The sequence below is a fragment of the Scardinius erythrophthalmus genome (assembly GCF_964197995.2).
Source record: "Scardinius erythrophthalmus genome assembly, chromosome: 3".
NCBI lineage: Eukaryota > Metazoa > Chordata > Actinopteri > Cypriniformes > Leuciscidae > Scardinius > Scardinius erythrophthalmus.
The window spans coordinates 45,665,313-45,686,693 of NC_138223.1; the positions used below are offsets into that span (position 1 = coordinate 45,665,313).

General features: G+C 36.6%; 1 protein-coding gene across 1 annotated transcript; it reads left to right on the plus strand.

Moving 5' to 3' along the window:
• Window positions 1-2,877: 2,877 nt before the first annotated feature.
• LOC308687918 (adhesion G protein-coupled receptor E3-like) lies at window positions 2,878-21,011 on the plus strand (the record flags this gene model as incomplete). Its single annotated transcript, XM_081360739.1, has 10 exons — window positions 2,878-3,073; window positions 5,043-5,159; window positions 5,341-5,519; window positions 6,302-6,463; window positions 6,539-6,745; window positions 6,823-7,055; window positions 7,273-7,339; window positions 7,421-7,512; window positions 7,605-7,767; window positions 20,952-21,011. 10 exons carry the CDS (start codon window positions 2,878-2,880, stop codon window positions 21,009-21,011), a joined length of 1,476 nt encoding a protein of 491 aa, XP_081216865.1.
• Window positions 21,012-21,381: the final 370 nt, after the last annotated feature.

The window sequence follows — 21,381 nt, forward strand, 5'->3', positions numbered from 1 at the left end:
GCTGTTTGTGGAGTTGTTTAATCCTCTTCTGCTGAGATCTTCACAGATTTAATGTCTTCTTTACTCTTCAGTTGATTTCATCTAAGGCTGTGGCTGAAGTCAGTTGTAGTTCTTGTGTTTCTGCTTGTCTCTTTTTTCTGTTCCTGTTGTTTCTCTAAATGGACATTCCCAGAATTCCCTGTGTGACACTTCACATTTGATGCTATTTCATTTAAATAATTATGTATCTTCTTGGTTTTTGTTATCAGTTTTATACATTTGGGTGTTTATATCACATCATATATTGTTTAATGAATGTTTATGGCATTATTTGGAGTCAGGTGTGTGTCACCATGATGGTGTTTTGTGTTTGTGTGTATGACACTGTGCACCTTCTCAATATTAACATGTGCCTCAGTTTGTGAAAATCTCTAATGGTATACTTAAATCATTGTGTGTTTTTCTTTTTTTATCACTTGTGTTAATATGATGGTTATCAGTATGTTACAAATATATAAAGCAGACTTCAGTGAAATTTAATGATGACATTTATTGGTTTATGTAATATAATGGTTGTCCCGTGAAAACTAAAAGGTTCCTACTGTATTTTTTATGGTAAAGAACTGGGAACCACAGCTGATATATATATATATATATATATATATATATATATATATATATATATATATATATATATATATATATATATATATATATATATATATATTTTTTTTTTTTTTTTTTTTTACCACACATTTAAATCCTGCTGAAGTTTTTTTCTTTTTTTTAAAGTAAGGTTTCTACCATATTTTTTACGGTAAAATACTGCCAACCAAGCTGACGTTTTTTACCGTAAATTTCACAGTTTTTTTTACATTGTGTTTTTTTTGCCCGTAAATTTAAATCCCGTAAAAACATAAACGGTTGCCACCATATTTTTACGGTAAAATACTGGCAACCACAGCTGCCGTTTTTTTACCGTAAATTTCACAGGTTCTCTTTAACAGTGTGCATCAAAACAACTTTTTAGGCATAGTCTTGTCAAAAGTGTTATTCTGTTATTCTTTAAGGAGTGAGAACTGTTATTCTCCCTGTAAAGTCCACTATATCCAGTGATTTTCTCTCTCCAATCAAAGACTGATATCTGATGGGTTTATCTCTCTAGCTCTGCAGCTGATGGTAATCACAAGTAACGTAGCAATCGTAAAATCTCAAGGAAACTTGTACTGCTCTCCTCCCACGAACATATACTGTGCAAATGCATCCAGTTATGTGGACTGTCGTGGACAAAATGACTCTTGCAAGGCCTATTCCTGCATTCCTCAGAGTGACGGGTGCTCCTGCAAGGTCGGATCCTACAACTGCACCAGCGACTGTAACTATGAAGTTTCTCCAGATATCTGCAAATACAATGCAGATTCCCACTCCTGCCTGAGAGGTGTGTCCAGCACTGTCCTCCTTGTGTACAGCTTCTTTGTATGTCCTATGCTGTTTTTATTCAATTTCATCCTTTTTTTTTTCCTTCCAGATTTGAAGACTCCAGACAACACTCAAGGGGTATGTGAGAACGAGTTTCGAAAAAATGGTCTAAAAATTACATTTAATACACTCTATAATTCATGTTTACTTTCTTTCATCTATTGTCTTTTCTTTTTTAGAAGTTAACTGCAGATCTCGTTATAAGTCTTGTTGATCTGATTGCCAATATGACGGATCAAATGTCTCCTGCAGTGAGTCACGTTTCCTGGACTTGAACCAAGGGTCATTCTCAAAAAATCTAGATTTTTCCAGTTTACAAAATGTTTTGAATTGAGCTCGGTTCATTTTAAAATTTGATCGGATTTGTTAACATCTTGATACTATTACCTGTTCATAATGGACATCATACCTTGTAATTTTTTAAGATTTAGATTCAGATTTAAGATCTTTTGAATTAAAGATCTGAATTAAAATTTAAGATTTGTGTTAACATCTGCTCAAAAAACTTACTGATTAGTTATAACATTGAGCCCCAGTTTCACAGACAAAGCTTAAGCCTAGTCCCAGACTAAAATTAATGTTTGAGCTGTTAAAACTGTTTAACTTTTAAATATGTCAGTGCCATTGTTTTGTCTCAAGATGCACACCAGTAATAGAAAAAAAAAAAAAAAAATCATTCCTCAGGCATTTTATAAAAGCTACTTAAAAGTCTTTATTGTACTAAGGTCTTAAGCCCTGTCTGTGAAACCAGGCCTTTGTCATTTAGTATGCGCGGTTATATGGATATGCAAATTAGCCCTTGACTCCACTCACTCACTCACACCAGCTCAGAGATCCACTCATCTGGGCCTTTCCATCCAATGTTTTTTAATGCGTTTTCCTCAAATGTGCATTAAAATAGGTGGATGGTAACAAAGCTAATGATACGAAATTATTTTTAATTAAATTTATTTTATTAATGCAATACAATAACCTATTTGAACAGCCTCTTGTAACACTAAATATAGAGACAATCGTTCCTCTTAATTTATATTATAATTTTTATTGAAATTATTTGCACAATTGTTGAACCTTGCACTAATGCTTAACCCTGGAAAAGAAAATTTTCAATAAACAAATGACTGTAAATGCGGTGTACAATATGTGTACAAGGATAATGCTTTGTTTAGGCACTTGACTCAAATAATTAAGAAAAAATGTACAAAAAATAAAAATAGATAAAAATAGTCAAATTATTTCATATTGTTTTAAAATTTTATGTTATAAAATTATTTGGAGTTTCTTGACTATTTGACTCAAAACTCAAGGAGCTAGTTTGTCACCATATTTTGAGAATGACCCATAGATTAGCTATTACACTCTTTTGCCATAGAAATCATTTGCATTTTACAAGAAAGCATTTTTTTTGTATTCAATTAGATGGCAGAAGACTATTTGAAGATTGTTGATGCTGCTCAGATAAAGGTTTCAGAGTTGGCCAGTGCTGAAAATAAAGAAAAAGATAGAATAGTGTCATATGGAAACAGTTATCTAAACGCCTTTGAGAACCTGGTGTCTGTCCTGGTGAAGCCCACAGATACGTCCAACTTGACGGATATTAGTCTCAACAATACAGGTAAAGAGTCCTGTTACGTCCCTGTTTGTACTTGTGTGTTTGACACATTTGAGAAACAAAATTGTGATGCTGTGAAAGGTGTGCGTCATAGTCAAATATTTTCTTCTGGAGAAGCCCAGCTTTTCCTGAATGTTTTTTTATTTATTTAAATTCATAATTGCATAATTGGTTCAAATCTAAAGACATTTGTTTTTCCACTACACCGCAAAATCCCCAGTGTTAAATTAACACTGAAAAGTGTAAATTATATAAACTCTGAGCAGAGTGTTAAATGAACACTGAAGCAGTGTTAAAGTTAATGAGCTAATTAAGTGATTAATTGAGAGATGATTGAGCATTATTGAAGATAATGGGCTCTTGACCCTTTTATGGTTACTTTAGACTTTGCTTGGCTGCTGTTAGTGAGTTATAGCAGCCAGATGAAAAAAGAAAAAAAAATATCTGATGGATATGTTATGACAATCATTATTTGAACTTGATTAGCTTCACTGAACTCATTGAGACCCTTATTTCTGACTTAGATTTATGTTGTTGATTACAGCATAACCGAGATTCTACATATCTAGAATTTTAGATATAGTACAAAGGATATCTTTTTTTTTTTTTTTAAGAAAATATTTCTTTTAGGCACACACAGACATCAAGATTCAGTCTATGCATCTCAACAATGGTGACGAGCAGAATATACAATTAGGAAAAGGAAATTACTAAGACAATTCAGTTAATAATTTATTCATACCGCAATGCATGATGGGAGCCATTAATGAGTTGTGATTGGTGGCAGCCAGAGGAAAAGTTATTGTTACCATTGTTGAGATTCACAGGCTGATTATTGATGTCTGTGTTTCTAAATAAAATCATTTAAAAGCCTTTTGATCAGACCAACGTTTATTAATTATTTTGGATTATATTAAAAAGCTGATAATCATATGCTGTGGAGTCACAGAGCTGCTGTACTTATCAAGTTAAACCACATTACATCAATAAGTTTCATTTTTCAGATCACAACATGATTGTCTAAACATAACCAACACCATCAGATCACATTAGATCTTTGTTCATCTGACTGTTATAAAGCAACAACAGCAGACAAGCAAAATCTAAAGTGGGATAGTTCACTTTGAAATTAATTTTTGATATGTTTTAGCTTACCTCAAGGGCATCCAAGATGTAGGTGTCTTTGTTTCCGCAGTAGTTTCAATTTGGATATTTTTAGGTCAAACCGTTCTTGTCTGTCAGTCATATAATGCAGGTCGATGGTCACTGTTTCAAAACACAAGCACAGAGTCCAAAATAAAACAATTCCCCATCGTCTAAATGAAACAATTCCCCATCATAAGTACACATTGATGGCCTAAGACACGAAATGAGCGGTTTGTGTGAGAAAACGAACAGTATTTATATCGTTGTTATCTCTTGAAAACAACACACGTCCAAATGATCTGACGGCGCGGGCGGGTATAGATATATTCATAGATGTCGCCTTGGCTACGGTTTCGTTCCAATGAACTGCAGTAGCGAAGGCAACATCTAGTGTATACATCTATACCCGCCCGCGCGCGGGTATAGATGTATACCTTGTGTATTTATGATGGGGAATTGTTTCATTTGGACGATGGGGAATTGTTTTAATTTGGACTCTGTGCTTGTGTTTTGAGACCGTGTCCATAGACCTGCATTATATGACTGACAGACAAGAACGGTTTGACCTAAAAATATCAAAATTGAAACTACTGCGGAAACAAAGACACCTACATCTTGGATGGCCTTGAGGTAAGCTAAAACATATCAAAAATTAATTTCAAAGTGAACTATCCCTTTAATGCCAATAAAAAAAAATAAACTTTTAGATTTAAAGGTTACAGGGCAATAAGTAAAACACATCAGCAATATATAGATAAGACATTATATCTGTTTATCTGTTATCTGTTTTTTTTTTTTTTTTTTTTTTTTTTCTTGTGTCTTGTAGAAATAAGAGTTCTTGCGGTTGGACCAAAAGCATCTGTAAATGACGTGCCTCTGATCCGTACAGAAAAAGCTCACATGGATATGGACCTTTTTGAGATTGCCAAGAAAAGCACTTCAAGTATGTGAGAAGTATGAACAAGTACAAATAAAAAGACACACGTGAAGATTTGGTTCTGCTGCTGTTAAAGCCCAATTATTATTATTTTTTTGTCTGAACAAGTTTGAAGAAAGTTAATTTTTTCCCCTTTTTTTGCAAATTGATGCGACTCGATGTGATTTTATGTTGGTCTGTCACACAGAATCAGCTGCAGTGGCTTTCATGAGCTACAGTTCTTTGGAGAATCTACTGAAGCCTGAGTTCTTCAGCACATCAAATGACATGAATAAAACCATGATGTCCACTGTGATCTCAGCTACTCTTCATCAAACCAACACTACACTCACCAAACCAGTCAACTTCACCATCAAACACATCAAAGTGAGTTAATTTCTATGACTCCTACAAGCCAATGTTATGATCTAGTACACATAGCAACATTTTGAGTTAAGAGCCCAACTAATGGAAACACTAATCACATATGGTGACTTCAAATGAAACACATTAGAGTTAAACCCCTGTTAATTCTCAATAAGATCTTCTGTAGACATCTGACAGAAAAAAAGTCAGTCTGGTTAGTAATAAGTGAAGCTGGTAATGCTGTTTGTGGAGTTGTTTAATCCTCCTCTGCTGAGATCTTCACAGATTTAATGTCTTCTTTTCTCTTCAGTTGATTTCATCTGAGGCTGTGTCTGGAGTCAGTTGTAGTTCTTGTGTTTCTGCTCGTCTCTTTTTCTGTTCTCTTCTTTCCTTCAGTGATTCTGCTTGTTAACAGGTTTATTAAGGCTGAGATGACTCCTATTTAATATACACAGATTTTGTCTTTGCTCTTGGCTGACATGTGGCATTGATATGGCCTGCTTGTGGCCCAGAACTGGCAAACAGGAGTGGGCCACCCAAGGGCCATCATTCCACACTGCATGTGGGTCAGATCATCTTTCCACGTGTGCCAGATATGGGCCGGATCTGGGACGTCACAATGTTGCTATGTAGGAAGGTTTATTGTGAGCCCAGAAAAAGACTTGTTGGAAAAAAAAAAATTCTCTGATGTACAATGTTGTGTTTACCCTGTGAATTACTTCAACCCCAACGATTTCAACAACTGAAAACATCTAATATTCAGTGTTATAATATTTTCTGCATGTTCTTTCTTCTTCTTGCAGGAGTTTGACCCCAACGGTTCTCTGTCCTGTGTGTACTGGAATATCAGCGAGTGGATTGTAGATGGTTGTTCTGTTTTAAAGACCAACAGCAACTACACTGTGTGTTCCTGTGTTCATCTGTCCACATTCGCTCTCATCATGCAAACCAGCCGTCCATCAGAGGTACGAGAACATTTATAGTGAGCATTGAAGAACAGCACAGATTTGGCACTCATGTACTCTGACATGTTTTCTCAGAGCGACTCACTGATGGACCTGTTGAATTTGGTGTGTGTGCCAGTTGGGCTGGTGTTCTTCAGTTTGGCCCTGTTGACCTTTGCCCTTTGTCAGTGGAGTCCTGCAGTGAATAATGTCGCTCGAATCAACCTCTGCATCAGTCTGCTGTTGGCTCACCTTCTGTTCCTCCTCACACAACAGTTCCTGAGCCTCATACGCCCTCATCAGGTGAGGATGATGAAGGAGCCCTACAGCTCAGCACAGTCTCACTGAGAATCATCATAACCGTCTCTCATGATCTCCAGGTGTTGTGTGCCGTGATATCAGGTGTGCTGCACTTCCTCTTTCTCTCCGGCTTTGTGTGGATGTTCATTGAAGCTGTGCTGCTCTTCATCTGTGTGAAGAACCTATCACAGATCAGCTCCAAAAAGAGGGAGGTGCTTAGCAGTGGATTCCTGTGTGTGATTGGATATACGGTTGCTCTGGTTGTGGTGGCCGTGTCTGTCGGGCTGTTTCCTGAAGGATACGGCAGCGAACAGTGAGTTATTGTTGTTGTTGTTTTTAAGTCAATTTGATTAGACGCAAAAACTGTAAGGCAGCTCTGGGGTTTGTGACATTTCTGCCTTCTGATTAAAGAACATTTTTACAAACACTGTAAAAAAAAAGAAAGAAAAAAAAAGAAAGAAAAGGTAAACACCAGAAATCTTATTTTTGACAAATTAATTCAGTTCTTATATTATGTTTCCTCTAAACAGGTGCTGGATTAAAATTGATAAAGGTTTTATCTGGAGTTTTCTTGGTCCTGTTTGTGTCATACTAGCAGTAAGCACATTTCTTATTGGCTCATTTTAATTTATATTAAAGGGAAAACAAAGTGCTTCATCATTATTTTCTACTTTTCAGTTAAACATGATTCTCTTCATCAACATCATCATCAGTCTGAGCTCAACTCTCAAAAATCTGAATGCTGAAGTTTCACAGATGAAACAAACCAAGTAACAAACATTCAGATTCAAACACTCCAGATAAAAAAAAAACAATAATAATAAAAAAAGTCAATAAATACACTTGAACTCTTTCTCTACAGGATTATGGCTTTTAAAACACTGGCTCAGTTTGTGATTCTTGGTTGCTCCTGGATTCTGGGTTTCTTCACTAATGGCAGGAAGGAGCTGGATATCCTCTTCCTGATCTTGAACTCCCAGCAGGGAACCTTTATCTTCCTGGTCTATTGTGTCCTCAATAATGAGGTCAGACATCACTCAATTTACCTCCATATTCCATTCAAAACTGAACATGAAAGAATATTATAGTTGTTTTCATGGAGGTCCTGTTCTTATTTTGCCAATCCATGTTTTTTATAGAATAATGTCAGAGGCAGTTGTTGAAAGTCCCCCTGTAGTCAATAATTTTATACCTTAAAACAAATCTTTGATCACCAAAATTCTTTGTGCTTTATAATAGCATTAGTAATTTAGTAAACGTGGTTTTATGAATATGCAAATGAGCCCCGCCTCCACTCACTCACAACAGCTCAGAGATCCACTCGTTTACGATCACACGTTGATCTGATTGTTTATAAGGTAGTTTGTGACGTAAGAAACACCAGCGATTTCAAACGTTATTGAGACCGTCTTTGGTTCACTGCAGTTTTAAAGGGTCATGAAACCCCCCTCTTTCAGCTCAAGTCTAGCTCACAATCTTTTTGAAAAATGCAACCTAAATGGGCGTGGTGGCTGTGAGAAGAAGGGAGGGGAGTGGGTGTTGTATGGCACGGCAGGGGGAACTGTCATCGCCAGTGGATATCGACTGTCACTAAAAATCAGTGGTAAAATGTGAGGAAATGCTAGATTTTTTTATAGCTGGCAAAGTTAAAGTCTAATGAAATACACTGACACCTTATGTTTGTCCTTTCAAAAGTAACTGAATGCCCTGCTACATATATTACAGCATATCATAATTGAGTTTAAAACATATAAATGTACAAGTATATGTATAATTATGTCATTATAAAATATATATATATATATATATATATATACATTTGTTTATATACACACTATAAATGCATATATTTGAAAGTAATACATTTCCGCTTAAAAAAAAAAAAAACGTTCCGTACATATCTACGCGCCCCCTAAACCCACATAATAAAGATGGACAGTGACAGAAATTTGCACAAATTAAGCATACGTTCCATACAATTGAGGTATAATATAAATATCAAATATCAAAAAAATATCAAAATTTGAATAATGAGTGATTATTTAACAAAAGGCATGTAAAACGGTCAGGGTTACATTTTAGACAGACAGACACACACACACACACACACACACACACACACACACACACACAAACAAACAAACGCGCGTCCCATCATTGCCTCTCTCTTCTACTACGTGATATCACAGTTTGACATGTCTGTCATTGGAAAGTTCCACGTGGTGTCATGAAAAATTAAGAACAAGTGTCCATTGGATAAGAAAACTCAGACATGAATAATTATGAGACACTGATGAGTCATCAAAGTACTATAGTGCTCTGCCACATCACTGCCTATGACGTGGACACAATGAAGATTTTAAACCCGGAAGATGAAAATAGCGGAATAAAATCAAATTTAACCATTTTCCCCCTACTTTTAAATCTAACAGATGCTAACATTGTCTTCAATGGTGTTCAACACACATACCTCTGTTAAAATCTCCGAAAATTTGGTTTAGGGTTTCATGACCCTTTAAGAGGAAAATACTCAGCAATGGTGTTGACTCATGAATTTACACATGGTTTGTCTTAATGCATCTTGAAAACACCACATAGATATAGGCCTACAAACAACAATACATGTTTTATTAACAAAGTTCGGGAGAAACACGAATCCAATCATCACGTCATTCCAACCAGTTGTCAACAATCAGTAATCAACATGTCTACACTGTTACAAATTGCTGTACAATTTAACAAGAGTACTGTAAATCATAAACTTATACTGTAAAAATACACCACACCTGTAAAAGCAGCAAAACAAGAGCAGCTGTGAATTTACAGTTCTCTTTCATAGGTTCAATCAACGCTGTGTAGCTTAAGATGCAGTGGGAATGCCCTCTGTGTGTGCCAATTGTCTGAAGCCCATATAGAATCACGCCAATACATTGGCTGATGGCGCGGGCACCACCTTGACGCTCTTCCATCGTCATATTATATTGGCGCCAGAGTTTCCGCTAGAAAAAAATGGTGCCGGTCAGAGTGACCGGCAGAGGTTTCGTTTTCCGGACATTTCAATGATATGCCGGTCAAATATCGCCTCTTAATTAGTCAAGTTGAGGAAAACTGGAGGCAGGCTATGTAACTTAAAAAATGACATAATCAGGCCGAATGCAACATGTTTATTAGCCTAACTTTAAAATAAAAAATAAAAAAACGAAAACAAAAAAAAAAACATGAACGTCCGTTTGGCGTCAATCAACGCCAATTGTTAGGGTTTCAAATTCATAGTTTGACAAACCAATCCCCCTTCTCCAAATAAAATATCTGAAGCCTATTGTTTTTACTCAAGCGAACTTCCCAGTGTCTCTCTACAACTTGCAGTGCGCATAAGCCGTGTAACCTTGTTCTCCGCAAGGCGACTTTACTGCTTCGTCTTGATCCGATTCTGCAGCGAGAACCCCCTCTCTGTAGGAACACTCGAGACCCATTTTCTACGTTTCTTCATTCGGATCTATTTGCGATCCATTCCATTCTAAACAAACAACGCAGTTTATATGCTTCGTCCTTGTTTCATTATTCATTAAGATAATAATTAGCCTAATAAATGCGCGCATATTTATCAGTGAACTTGATAAATGTTGCAGATATGTTTTGCTATGCATGCACAAACAAATGCCTTTCAACTTATGTGTGCAAAATTCAGAATAAAATGAATGTGCAGCAATTTGTACAAATAGAGAGTCTGTCTACTATACGTGTTGTAGCCATTAAATAAGCTCATTTAGTTTAATATTTGTTAAAATATTATAATGTTATTTTTTAAATTATGTTGATTATGAAAAGTGAACAGCACGAGTAAGATAGAATGCGCAATATCGAGAGACATGGAGCGGGTCAGACATGATTTTGACCACTTAATTAAGTTTGGTTTTGTAGAAAGACTTTTTTGAAGTGAATTTCGTTTTGTATAAATTGTATCTTAATTTCAGTATTTTTTTATCAAACAATTGCCTGTATTTAATATATAGCTAAGCAGCAAATATAGCAGACGATTGGCCTAATCATGGAGGCGCCCGCGCGGTCACTTGCATTGCTCGTGAACTGGAGCGCATCTCATCGTAATTGAACGAAACTCAGCATAGGCCTCGCAGACATGAAATATATCTTAAGAAAGCTTGAAACGTCTTTTAAACAATTTAAAACGAAAAGAAATAGGCTACTCTCTGATTATGTAATCCATGATGTGCATTTCTCTCTACACAGCAAAATCCCCAGTGTTAAATTAACACTCATCAGTGTTCATATGTGTCCACACTACAGGGTGTTAAAAATTAACACTGAAGCAGTGTTGAAGTTAATGAGATAATTAAGTTAACACTGAAGCAGTGTTGAAGTCAATGAGATAATTAAGTGATTAATTAAGTGATGATTGGCTATTAGTGGTGACACCTGATGTTAATAAGAATCATTGACGGAAAGAGAAAAAACAATAACAGAAAAAAGAGAAACACAAGAACTACAACTGACTTCGAGTCATTACACATTATTGCACTTATTATTACCAGTTTGACTTAATTTCTGTCATACATCGACAAAAGTTCTTGAGAGTCAACAGAAGTTTAGATAGTAATATTTTATGGAATTTTTCTTTTCAAGTTACCATTAAGTCAGTATTTGCTTTTGTTGGGCTCTTGACTCTTTTCATTTTTTAATATTAGTTTTTCTCTGACTGTTCCAACATTGTGATTATAAAGCACATTTGTTACTGCAAGAGAAAACATGACCTGCTCACAATATGTTTTGATGATAAAAAAATTTTCATCATGTAGTGTCCTGATTCACTGATGTCATTCAGAGTCTAAATTTTAACTATATGCTTGATGTCTTGAAGTATTGGTGATTGTAGCTCTGAGATTCTACAGTTTGAGATCCTACAGCAATATCAAAAAATTTGAAAATACTTTGAGCAAAGAAGTTATTGTGTTTAAACACACAGACATCAAGAATCAGCATATGAATCTCAACAATGGTGACAATAAACAAACTAGTGACAAACAGATCAACTCTGAACATCACAAAACAAGCTACTAAAATCAGAACAAAACAATAGCAAAATAAAAGCCAACAGAAAAAACAATGAAAATTACAGGACAATTCAGCTGCATAATTTATTCATGCTGCAATGCATGATGTCAGCCATTGATGCATTCTGATTGGTGGCTCCCATCATGCACTGCAACATTAAGCATTTGTTTGATTGTCACCATTGTTGAGATTCATATGTAGATTCTTGATGTCAGTGTGTGATTTTAAATCTTTCAGATCTTTAAAACATTGATGGAAGTAACTACTGTAGTGAAAAATTAATAAAATTAATAGATAATCAGTTCATAATGCTGGGTGACATCATTGAATCAGGTCACTAGTAATTTCATCATAGAAACATAACCAGGGCTGACTTTCCAAAAGCATCTTAAACTTAACTTGATTGCAGACCAACTGCAACATATGGTCTGTACGATCAAATTAGGCTTGCAATGTTTTCAGGAAACACAGCCCAAATCATAGTTTCTCTTGCCACAACACATATGCTCTGTAAGCACAGAGTTGGAGCAGCCAGAGAAATACTAATGTTACAAAGTAAAGGGTCAAGAGCCCAACCAAAGCAACCACTGACCACCATAATGGTGACATGAAACGAAACATTCCATAAAACATTACCATCTAAACTTCTGTTAAATCTAAATAAGACCGTGTGTAGATGTATGACAGAAATAAAGTCAAACTGGTAAAATAATAAGTGCAACAATGGCTCGAAGTCAGTAGTTCTTGTGTTTCTCTTTTTTCTGTTCTTGTTTCTCTTTCCTTCAGTGAGTCTGCTTATTATCATCAGGTGTCACCACTAATGGCCAATCATCACTTAATTAATCACTTAATTATCTCATTAACTTCAACACTGCTTCAGTGTTAACTTAATTATCTCATTAACTTCAACACTGCTTCAGTGTTAATTTTTAACACCCTGTAGTGCGGACACATATAAACACTGAGGAGTGTTAATTTAACACTGGGGATTTTGCTGTGTATAGGCGCGTTCATGGAGATGGCGATCGTCAACTTCATTGTTGTTGCTGTTAATAAACTAAAAATAATAGGCCTATAATTTTATTAAAAATATATTCAATGAAATTGTAATTGTATTAAAAAAAAATCCTGTTCAAGTTTTTTTTATTTTTCGCATTAAATTCAGGTACTGAGTCGCTGTCCTCAGTGCCCAGAAAAGCGCTGAAACGGAGATGAAGGGGAACCCGTTTTTATTTATTTTTTGGCTTATTTTAACTGGCCCATCCAGTTTTCTGGAGGCCCACCTACAATCAAAATCCTGGCGCCGCTAGTGCTTCAGCGGTCTGATATCAAGAAATAACAGACCGCATTCCACATTGGAATTCAACCAAGCCATGTAATAATGTTTAATAACTTTCAAACGGTAGAGCCTGTTCCTTTATAACAAATGTCGGTGTATTTTTGCTTTATACATTTTAGGCTTATTCTCAAATTCAGATTGTGTTAGGGGGGCGGGATTATTAGGCAATTTTAATCGGACAATTTGACCGGAGAGATTTCTTTTTGTCGGACATTTCATTTTTTTTTCGGTCAATGTCCGGTAATTACCGGACAACGGAAACCCTGATTGGCGCGTGCGCGCCATCTGCTCCTCAGATTTCTCTGTCTTCAAGAAGCGGACATTTTAGCCCTTCGTTCTCGGTTTTTCTGGCCCAAAAATTCAGATATTAGCATCAGCATTCTTCATCTGCACTTCAGCGACTGCGAATAGTGGAACTCAGTTCTCCTTGTGGTAAAGTGCCATGGAGTTTTGTCGTTGCCTGCCGCCATGTGCTCGCTTTATTGCAAGTGAAGACCCTCACAGTAAGTGTGTTAAATGTTTGGGTTTTTCGCATGCGTGAGGCTGTTCTAGGTTTGTCAAAATGTAAATTTTGTGACAATCTACTTCATCCGTCATCCGGAGTCATCCGCCCCACCTCGTCGCGCTCCTGAGACCGCCGAGGCCTCGCGGGGATCCACGAGCTGGAGTTTGGATGTAGAGCTCGAGGGTATGGAGTATGAGCAGACGGGCCTCGCCCTTTCTCTCCCGAGCATGCGCGTGGTGTCCTGCCAGTCGAGTTTTCTCTTGATTATTTATGCCCTAGCCCGGAAGCGCGCAAGACGGTTTCTTTCGGGCTGGATGATGTGATTTACACTGCAGCGTCCGGCTCTGTGGATTTCGGGCCTGTTTTAGTTGATGGCGTTCTCCTGCCTGGCGGCCAGGAAGCGCGGCCTACTGCGGCCTACACAGAGCTTATTTATGTGCTTTCACATGCTACAGAGAAGCTCGCTATGGAATGGCCCGACGAGTCCCGCGAGTCACAGTCGTCTAAACACAACGGAAGATTTTTAACCTGTTAAGCTGCAACCCCACTTTTGAAAAATCCCCAGAAATGACATACCCAAACTGAAACAGATACAGTTCATGATCCCTTTGCACATAGCTTCAGAATTGTGTAAAGTTATTAGAAATGTTTTTTTATGAAACATTTTCATGAAAATATAATTGAAGTTGGCACTGTAGCAATCTAGAAATGCACTGCAGCTAAAGCCACATGTCTAATCATGTTATATGTAAAATCTGGAGATGATAAGTCTAAAACTCTGTATTTAGTGAAATGTTTTTCAAGATCATGTCATGACTTTATTTTGATTCTAAAATGCTACTGATGTTTAGTCATCTTCTAAGTCATCTATTCAGTCTGCACTCTAAACCAAACTGTGCTATTCACTGTGCACTAGAGTGCACTCTAAACCAAACTTGATCACTGAACTCATTAAGATCCTTCTTTCTGACTTAGATGTATGTTGTTGATTACAGAATAACTGTGATTCTGCATAAATGGCAGAATTTTTGATATAATTTAAAGGATTTCTTAAAGCAACAACATGGAACTTTTCCTCAGCGGTCGCCCTACAGGTTGGAAGCGGAATTGTCCATTACCGCTGTCGTAAAATGATTTACGGTTACTGTATATGAAGCATGTAGGCTTCTTTTCATATGGGCAATGATAATATTATTAATCTCCTCCTTTTATAATTTATACATATTTAGTAGACTAATACGGTGGCCGAGAGAGCTCAACGCGCTGCAAATGAATAAAACACATGCAAACAGAAAAAAACGCATGCAAACAGAAAAAAACGCATGCAAACAGAAAAAAAACACATGCAAATAGAAAAAAAAACACCAGCGAATAAGAAAACATCTTCATCAGTTTTACAACTCACGTGCGTCCCAATACTCACAACACAACCAAATACGGAAACGCGCTGCAATTACAGAAACGCGCTGCAAAAGTTCACAACAAAACCAAATACAGAAACGCGCTGCAAATAGAACAGAACACAACGGAAATGTTTCCGGGGAACCCAATAAGTGACGGACGGACGGCTAGGACATGCTTACAGCTGTCTACTTTTATTTATTTATTTTTATTATTTTTTTGCAAAACATACAAAGATGACACGTTTATGACATACAACTTTGTAACGTTATACAATATACACAATGTATTTGCGATATGTTCAATGTCATAAGAATACTAAAAAGAACAATGAGCTGAAGACTAAAATAAATAAATAAATAAAAAAGATAGAGAAAAAGAACGAGGAAAAGACATTAATCTATACATCAGTTACATTGAACACATTTTGAAATTTTTCATAAGTTTCATGAGAAATGTTAGAATGTAGCTATAGGTCCAAATATGAGACGGCAAGTTTTAAAGTTGAGACACTCACACAAAGATATAACACATATTTTAAAAACTTTGTTGTATAAAATGTATATTTATTTGCAACAGTTATGTTAACAGCATTAATACTATATTTCTGGTAAGAACAGCTCAGCTGATGGACACGCGCTGCGTTGTCATGGGAACATCCCAAGTGAAAATAATGAAGAAATTACGTTGTCTTTCGTTGCTCCCTTCATCAACATAATGGCACACAAGTGCCCCGCTCACTCCAAAGTGCCCAATTCAAGGGCTCTGCCCTTTTAAGAGAGTAACGTTAGGGCATAGGTAAAGCCAGAGCCCGCGTCTCTCTGGTAAAGCTTGCGAGCCGTCCGTCCGTCACTTATTGGGTTCCCCGGAAACATTTCCGTTGTGTTCTGTTCTATTTGCAGCGCGTTTCTATATTTGGTTTTGTTGTGAACTTTTGCAGCGCGTTTCTGTAATTGCAGCGCGTTGTGTTGTGAGTATTGGGACGCACGTGAGTTGTAAAACTGATGAAGATGTTTTCTTATTCGCTGGTGTTTTTTTTTTATTTGCATGTGTTTTTTTCTGTTTGCATGCGTTTTTTTCTGTTTGCATGTGTTTTATTCATTTGCAGCGCGTTGAGCTCTCTCGGCCACCGTAGACTAAACATTTTAACTCAAACATTTGCGATTTGCATGTCGATTACAATGCTCAAATCTGAACGAGAATAATAGCGATAGCATCCTAACCATCTAAAACTAACGCATGTTAGTGTTTACTAGCTACCAGATTGATAATTCGCTCATCTACTAGCTGATTCATGAAGATAAATAAATGGAGGACCAGATAGTTTCCGTAACGTAGCCAGGCAGACAACAGATTAGAAAAACTAAAGATAGTATGCAAGCAATTTACAGTTACTTACTAGTTCAACAGCATGACGGCCAAGTCAGCATCGGTCTGGTAACACTCCTCCTCCATAAGCTAACGCCAGCGAGCAAACGCTCGACCCATATTGATCCTCGTCCTGCCTTTCAGTTTATCACTCTCCCTTTTCCTCTTCCGACTCTACTCCCACAAAACCTTGGACTTCTTACGTTTCGCTGCTGCTTCAGCCATGACGAAAACAGACGCACGAAAACAAACGCGCTGGTCGGCCACATTTGAGGAAGTGTTGGGCGAAGTGACGTATGCCTTAAAGCAGTCGAATTTTGTTACCCGCACCCCGAAGTTACATAGTGCCAGTAAAAGCGATACAGACCCCGTCAGGCTCTGGCAGACGTCTCATTCAACCTATTGTAAGTCGATGTACCATCACAAGGGTCTTGGAAATATATTATGAAGGTTGAAAAGTTACATGTTGTTGCTTTAAAAGTTTTTTTTTTTTTTTTTTTTAAAAGAGTACTTTTAGGCACACACAGATGTCAAGATTCAGTCTATGCATCTCAACAAGGGTGACGAGCAGAATATTAAATTAGGGAAAAGTAAATTACATTGACAATTCAGATCATAATTTATTCATACCGCAATGCATGATGGGAGCCATTAATGAGTTGTGATTGGTGGCAGCCACTGCAACATGCTTTATTATTGTCACCATTGTTGAGATTCACAGGCTGATTATTGATGTCTGTGTTTCTAAATAAATTCATTTGAAAGTCTATTGATCAGAACAATGTTTATTAAATATTTTGTATTATAAGAAAAATACTGATAATCATATGCTGTAGAATCACAAAGCTGCTGTTAACAAGATAAACTAAAATATCTCAATAAGTTTCATTTTTCAGATCACAGCATGATTATGTCAAAACATAACCAACACTATCAGATCACAATTTACTTTGTTCATTTAACTGTTATAAATCAATAACAGCAGACAAACAACAGTAAAATTGAAAGTAAACATATAAGGGTCAATAGCCCAACTAAAGCAAACAATGATCGCCATAACGGTGGCTTACAATTTGTGATTTTCTCCTTCAGTGATTCTGCTTGTTAACATCAGGTGTCTTCAATAATGCTCAATCATCACTAAATTAATCACTTAATTATCTTATTAACTTTAACACTCTTGAGTGTTAATTTAACACTCATATTTTAACACTTTACACGTGTGGACTCATATACACTCCCAGGAGTGTTAATTTAACACCGCTCAATCTGAAAGCAGGTGATGGTGATTTACTACTAATCAAGGAACCGGCTTTACTGACGAGATGTGCATAACAATATCGTGCGATATATCGCCCAGCCCTAGTTCTCACGCAGTGAAAAATACATCACGGAGCAGAGAGGACACTGACAACACGCTGACAGACAGGACAGACCAGGTTACTTTTCGGTTACTTTTGATATTAAACATATTAATCAAAGTCTCACCTTTCAAATTTGGTCATTTTTTAAAAGAAATTTAAACGATACATACCGTTTTGTGGCTCTTAAATGTGTCTGACAGATCGCTGTAGAGCATCAGTTAAAACTGCTTGTGAACCAATCATCTCTTCCTTCTAGTTAATTTATAGCATCAAATAAACATGAATGAACATAAAAAGGATTATTGTTTTAACCGCGGAAAGACGTCAGTACACTCTGTTTTTCAAGTTCAAATCCTCCCATGTTAATCTGCTATCTCTCCTGACTGCTTTGTCGGACAAAATGGCGGATGGCGGATGGCGGATTATGATTGGTAAGATCACCTGTCAATCAAGCTCCCTGTGAAGGGTCAATTCACATAATTTGACTATTTTTGTTTAGTAAATTTGAGCTGTGAGATTTTGCTTTAAACAACTGACTTCAGACACAGCCTTTGAGGAAATCAACTGAAGATAAAAGAAAACATTAAATCTGTGAAGATCTCAGCAGAGGAGGATTAAACAACTCAAACAGCATCACCAGCTTCACTTATTACTAACCATTGACTTTGATATTATGATATTACTATTATATTAGACTACATAGCCTATAATAAAAGATAATGGATTTTAAACCTGAACCAAACATATTTGTACTCGAAGATCAACAGTCTGTCATTAGTCTTTAGTCTGCCACAAAAAAAACAACATTAAAATCATGAATTCAAATGTCATTGTAAAAAAAAAAAAAAAAACTTTTTACTGTTGTAAATCAGACCTTTCAGGCTATAGCCTAACACTAATAATCCTTATGCCAAAATTATTATTACAACTAAATTGTTGGTCATTAAACAAGAAAACTAAATAATTGTTTAGATGATTTGCTTTGTGTAACCCGACATTAGGCCGAAGTATTTTTTGCACACAGTGCCGCAACCAATCAATCACTCCTTTATGACTGGCTGCGCGTTCACTGTCCTCGCGGCTGCTGCAACTTGCGCTCGCTTATCAATGCTTGCGCAATGCTATCAATCTTTGTAGAATAGGGCTGCACAATTAATAGCAATTTACATGTGATCGCACTTAAATCACACTTTCAGTTTGTCATTGATGTACGGCTCTGTAAATGCTGCTCCATCTGAAAGCACTGTGAGTTTGAGTCACTTATAACGTGCATTTGAAAAAGCAACATGCGTCAAACATCTTTCCAAACATGAGAATAATTTATGAACCTCTTGTCCAACAAAAGATAACATTTAATAACATGCATTTACTCCAAACTCAATTCATAACGACAGTTGAGCATCCTTCTGTGAGATGATGTGCCTTCTTACACAAAAGGCAGTCATGTATTTATAAATCATGTTTAATCAAAGTGTTTCAATCTTCTGTTTATTCAGCTACAGCAATAGGGATTTCCTGGAATGATACGCCTATTGTACTTCTGCGGCGGGGCATATTTAGCGTGTTTGCATAAAAGCGCCCTCTGGCGTTCAGATGGAGCAGTATTTACTATCCATCAGCCGCACTCCACTGACAAGCTGCGCATAAAATAATGTCAGCCTTTGCCAAAACGTGTGCGGTTTTATTGTGATTAATCGTGCAGCCCTATTGTAGAACCTCACGAGGTGCAGATAACTACCCCATCACACAAAACGAGCAGTGCGCTGCATTTTTTATGTTGCTAGGCAACCACTGAAACAGCTGTCCTGTCAGTCAAATACATGTCAAATCAACCTTTTATTAACTTTATTTACTTTCTGTTAACATTGTGGTACACTGTTAGCCCTTGCTGTAAAAAAAGGCGTAATTCAGACAGTATCATACCATTTTCCATTAAAACAGTAATATACCGTAGAAAACAAAACTAGCCTACATGAATATACTGTGAATCAACAGTGCTCAAAATCGACACTCAGAGGCTGTTTTCCCAATCACACCCTATACCATCATTCACTATTCCCTACATTAGTTCACTAATATAGTCCACTTGACAGAGTGAATGAAAAGAAGTGAGTGAATTGAGAAACTGATGAACACCTGATAAGCAGAATCACTGAAGGACAGAGAAACAAGAACAGAAAAAAGAGAAACACAAAAACTACAATTGACTTCCAGGAACACTGAGTGTGAAAACAGTTTACAAACCAGTTTAACATTATTTCTTTCACACATGTACAAAAGTTCTTGTTGAGAATTAACCGATATTTAGTTAATAATAAAATTTGTTGTCACCATGATGGAGATCAGTATTTGCTTTAGTTGGTCACTTGTCCCTTGACTTCTTACTATTCATCTCTCTCTGACTGCTGTAACAGTGAGTTTATAAAACACATTTGTTATAGCAAGAAAGAGTCAAGAGGAAGTTGATCAGGTGATTTTATTCTTTTGTGATGATGTCACAATCATCTTGGACTATCTGATTTTCAGATTTTTCCAGTATATATTCATTGAATTTATGGATATGTCATATTTAGCATAAGTCTGTGTATCTACAAAATGAAATCAATATTTCTGTTATCAGGTCTTCTAAATATTATCGTAATCATATATTGCATTCAATTTAATTTTACTCGTGCTTGGCTCAGACACACACAGAAATCAACAATCAACATATGAATCTCAACAATGGTGAGAAGTTTCATGTCGCAATGCATGCTGGGTTCCAGGATAATATAAACTCCCAGCATGCACTGCTACATGAATAATAATAAAAAAGAACCAACACTGAATATTTGGAGAACATTCTTATATCAAAAGTCTGTTAGCTGGGTCCATTGCAGTGACAGCAAAAAACACCTGGTGAGTGTAAACTTTTTTTTGCGATATATGGAAGTTTTTGCGAAAATGTACGTGTTTGGGCGTCCATTGGGCGTATTTTCAATTCGCAATTTCAATTTGTGCAATTTGAAGGTAATGGAAACATAGCTTGCGTTTATTTCAGAATTTTTTTAAAACACATTGTCTTACCTGTTTATTATAAAGAAATTCCATTGTGGTTTACTGGATTTAAGAGGTTAAATGGATGTCAAGAAACACAGATCCTCTCGTCTCATTCTTGTCCAGGTCAGACAGCAGTACAGGAAGATCTTCAGATGTCTTTGCAGTGGACGCAAACATAACTGAGGACTACACCATCATCTTCCAGAAATAAAAAAGTACTGCTCAAGTTCCATTAATATTCAGGTGATGTTGACATGATTCCAGCCTGTATTCCCCTGTCTCGTGGTTAAGGACTTTTATGTTGAAGTGTTTCTATTCTATTGTTTCTTTGTTAACTTCCTGTGTTTAGTTCCTGGTTGCCTTTGTTCCTTACTCCTTTGTCTGTTTCCATTGCTACCCACGTTTTTCACTATGGCCACTCATTGCCTACACCTGTCCCTCTTTAGCCTTTTGTTTTTCTTGTGTATTTATTCCCTGTGTTTTAGTTGCCTTGTGTCGGTTTTTGTCTTTGCATGTTTTGTAAAGCTGTTACACTCTTGTTCTGTGGATTTTG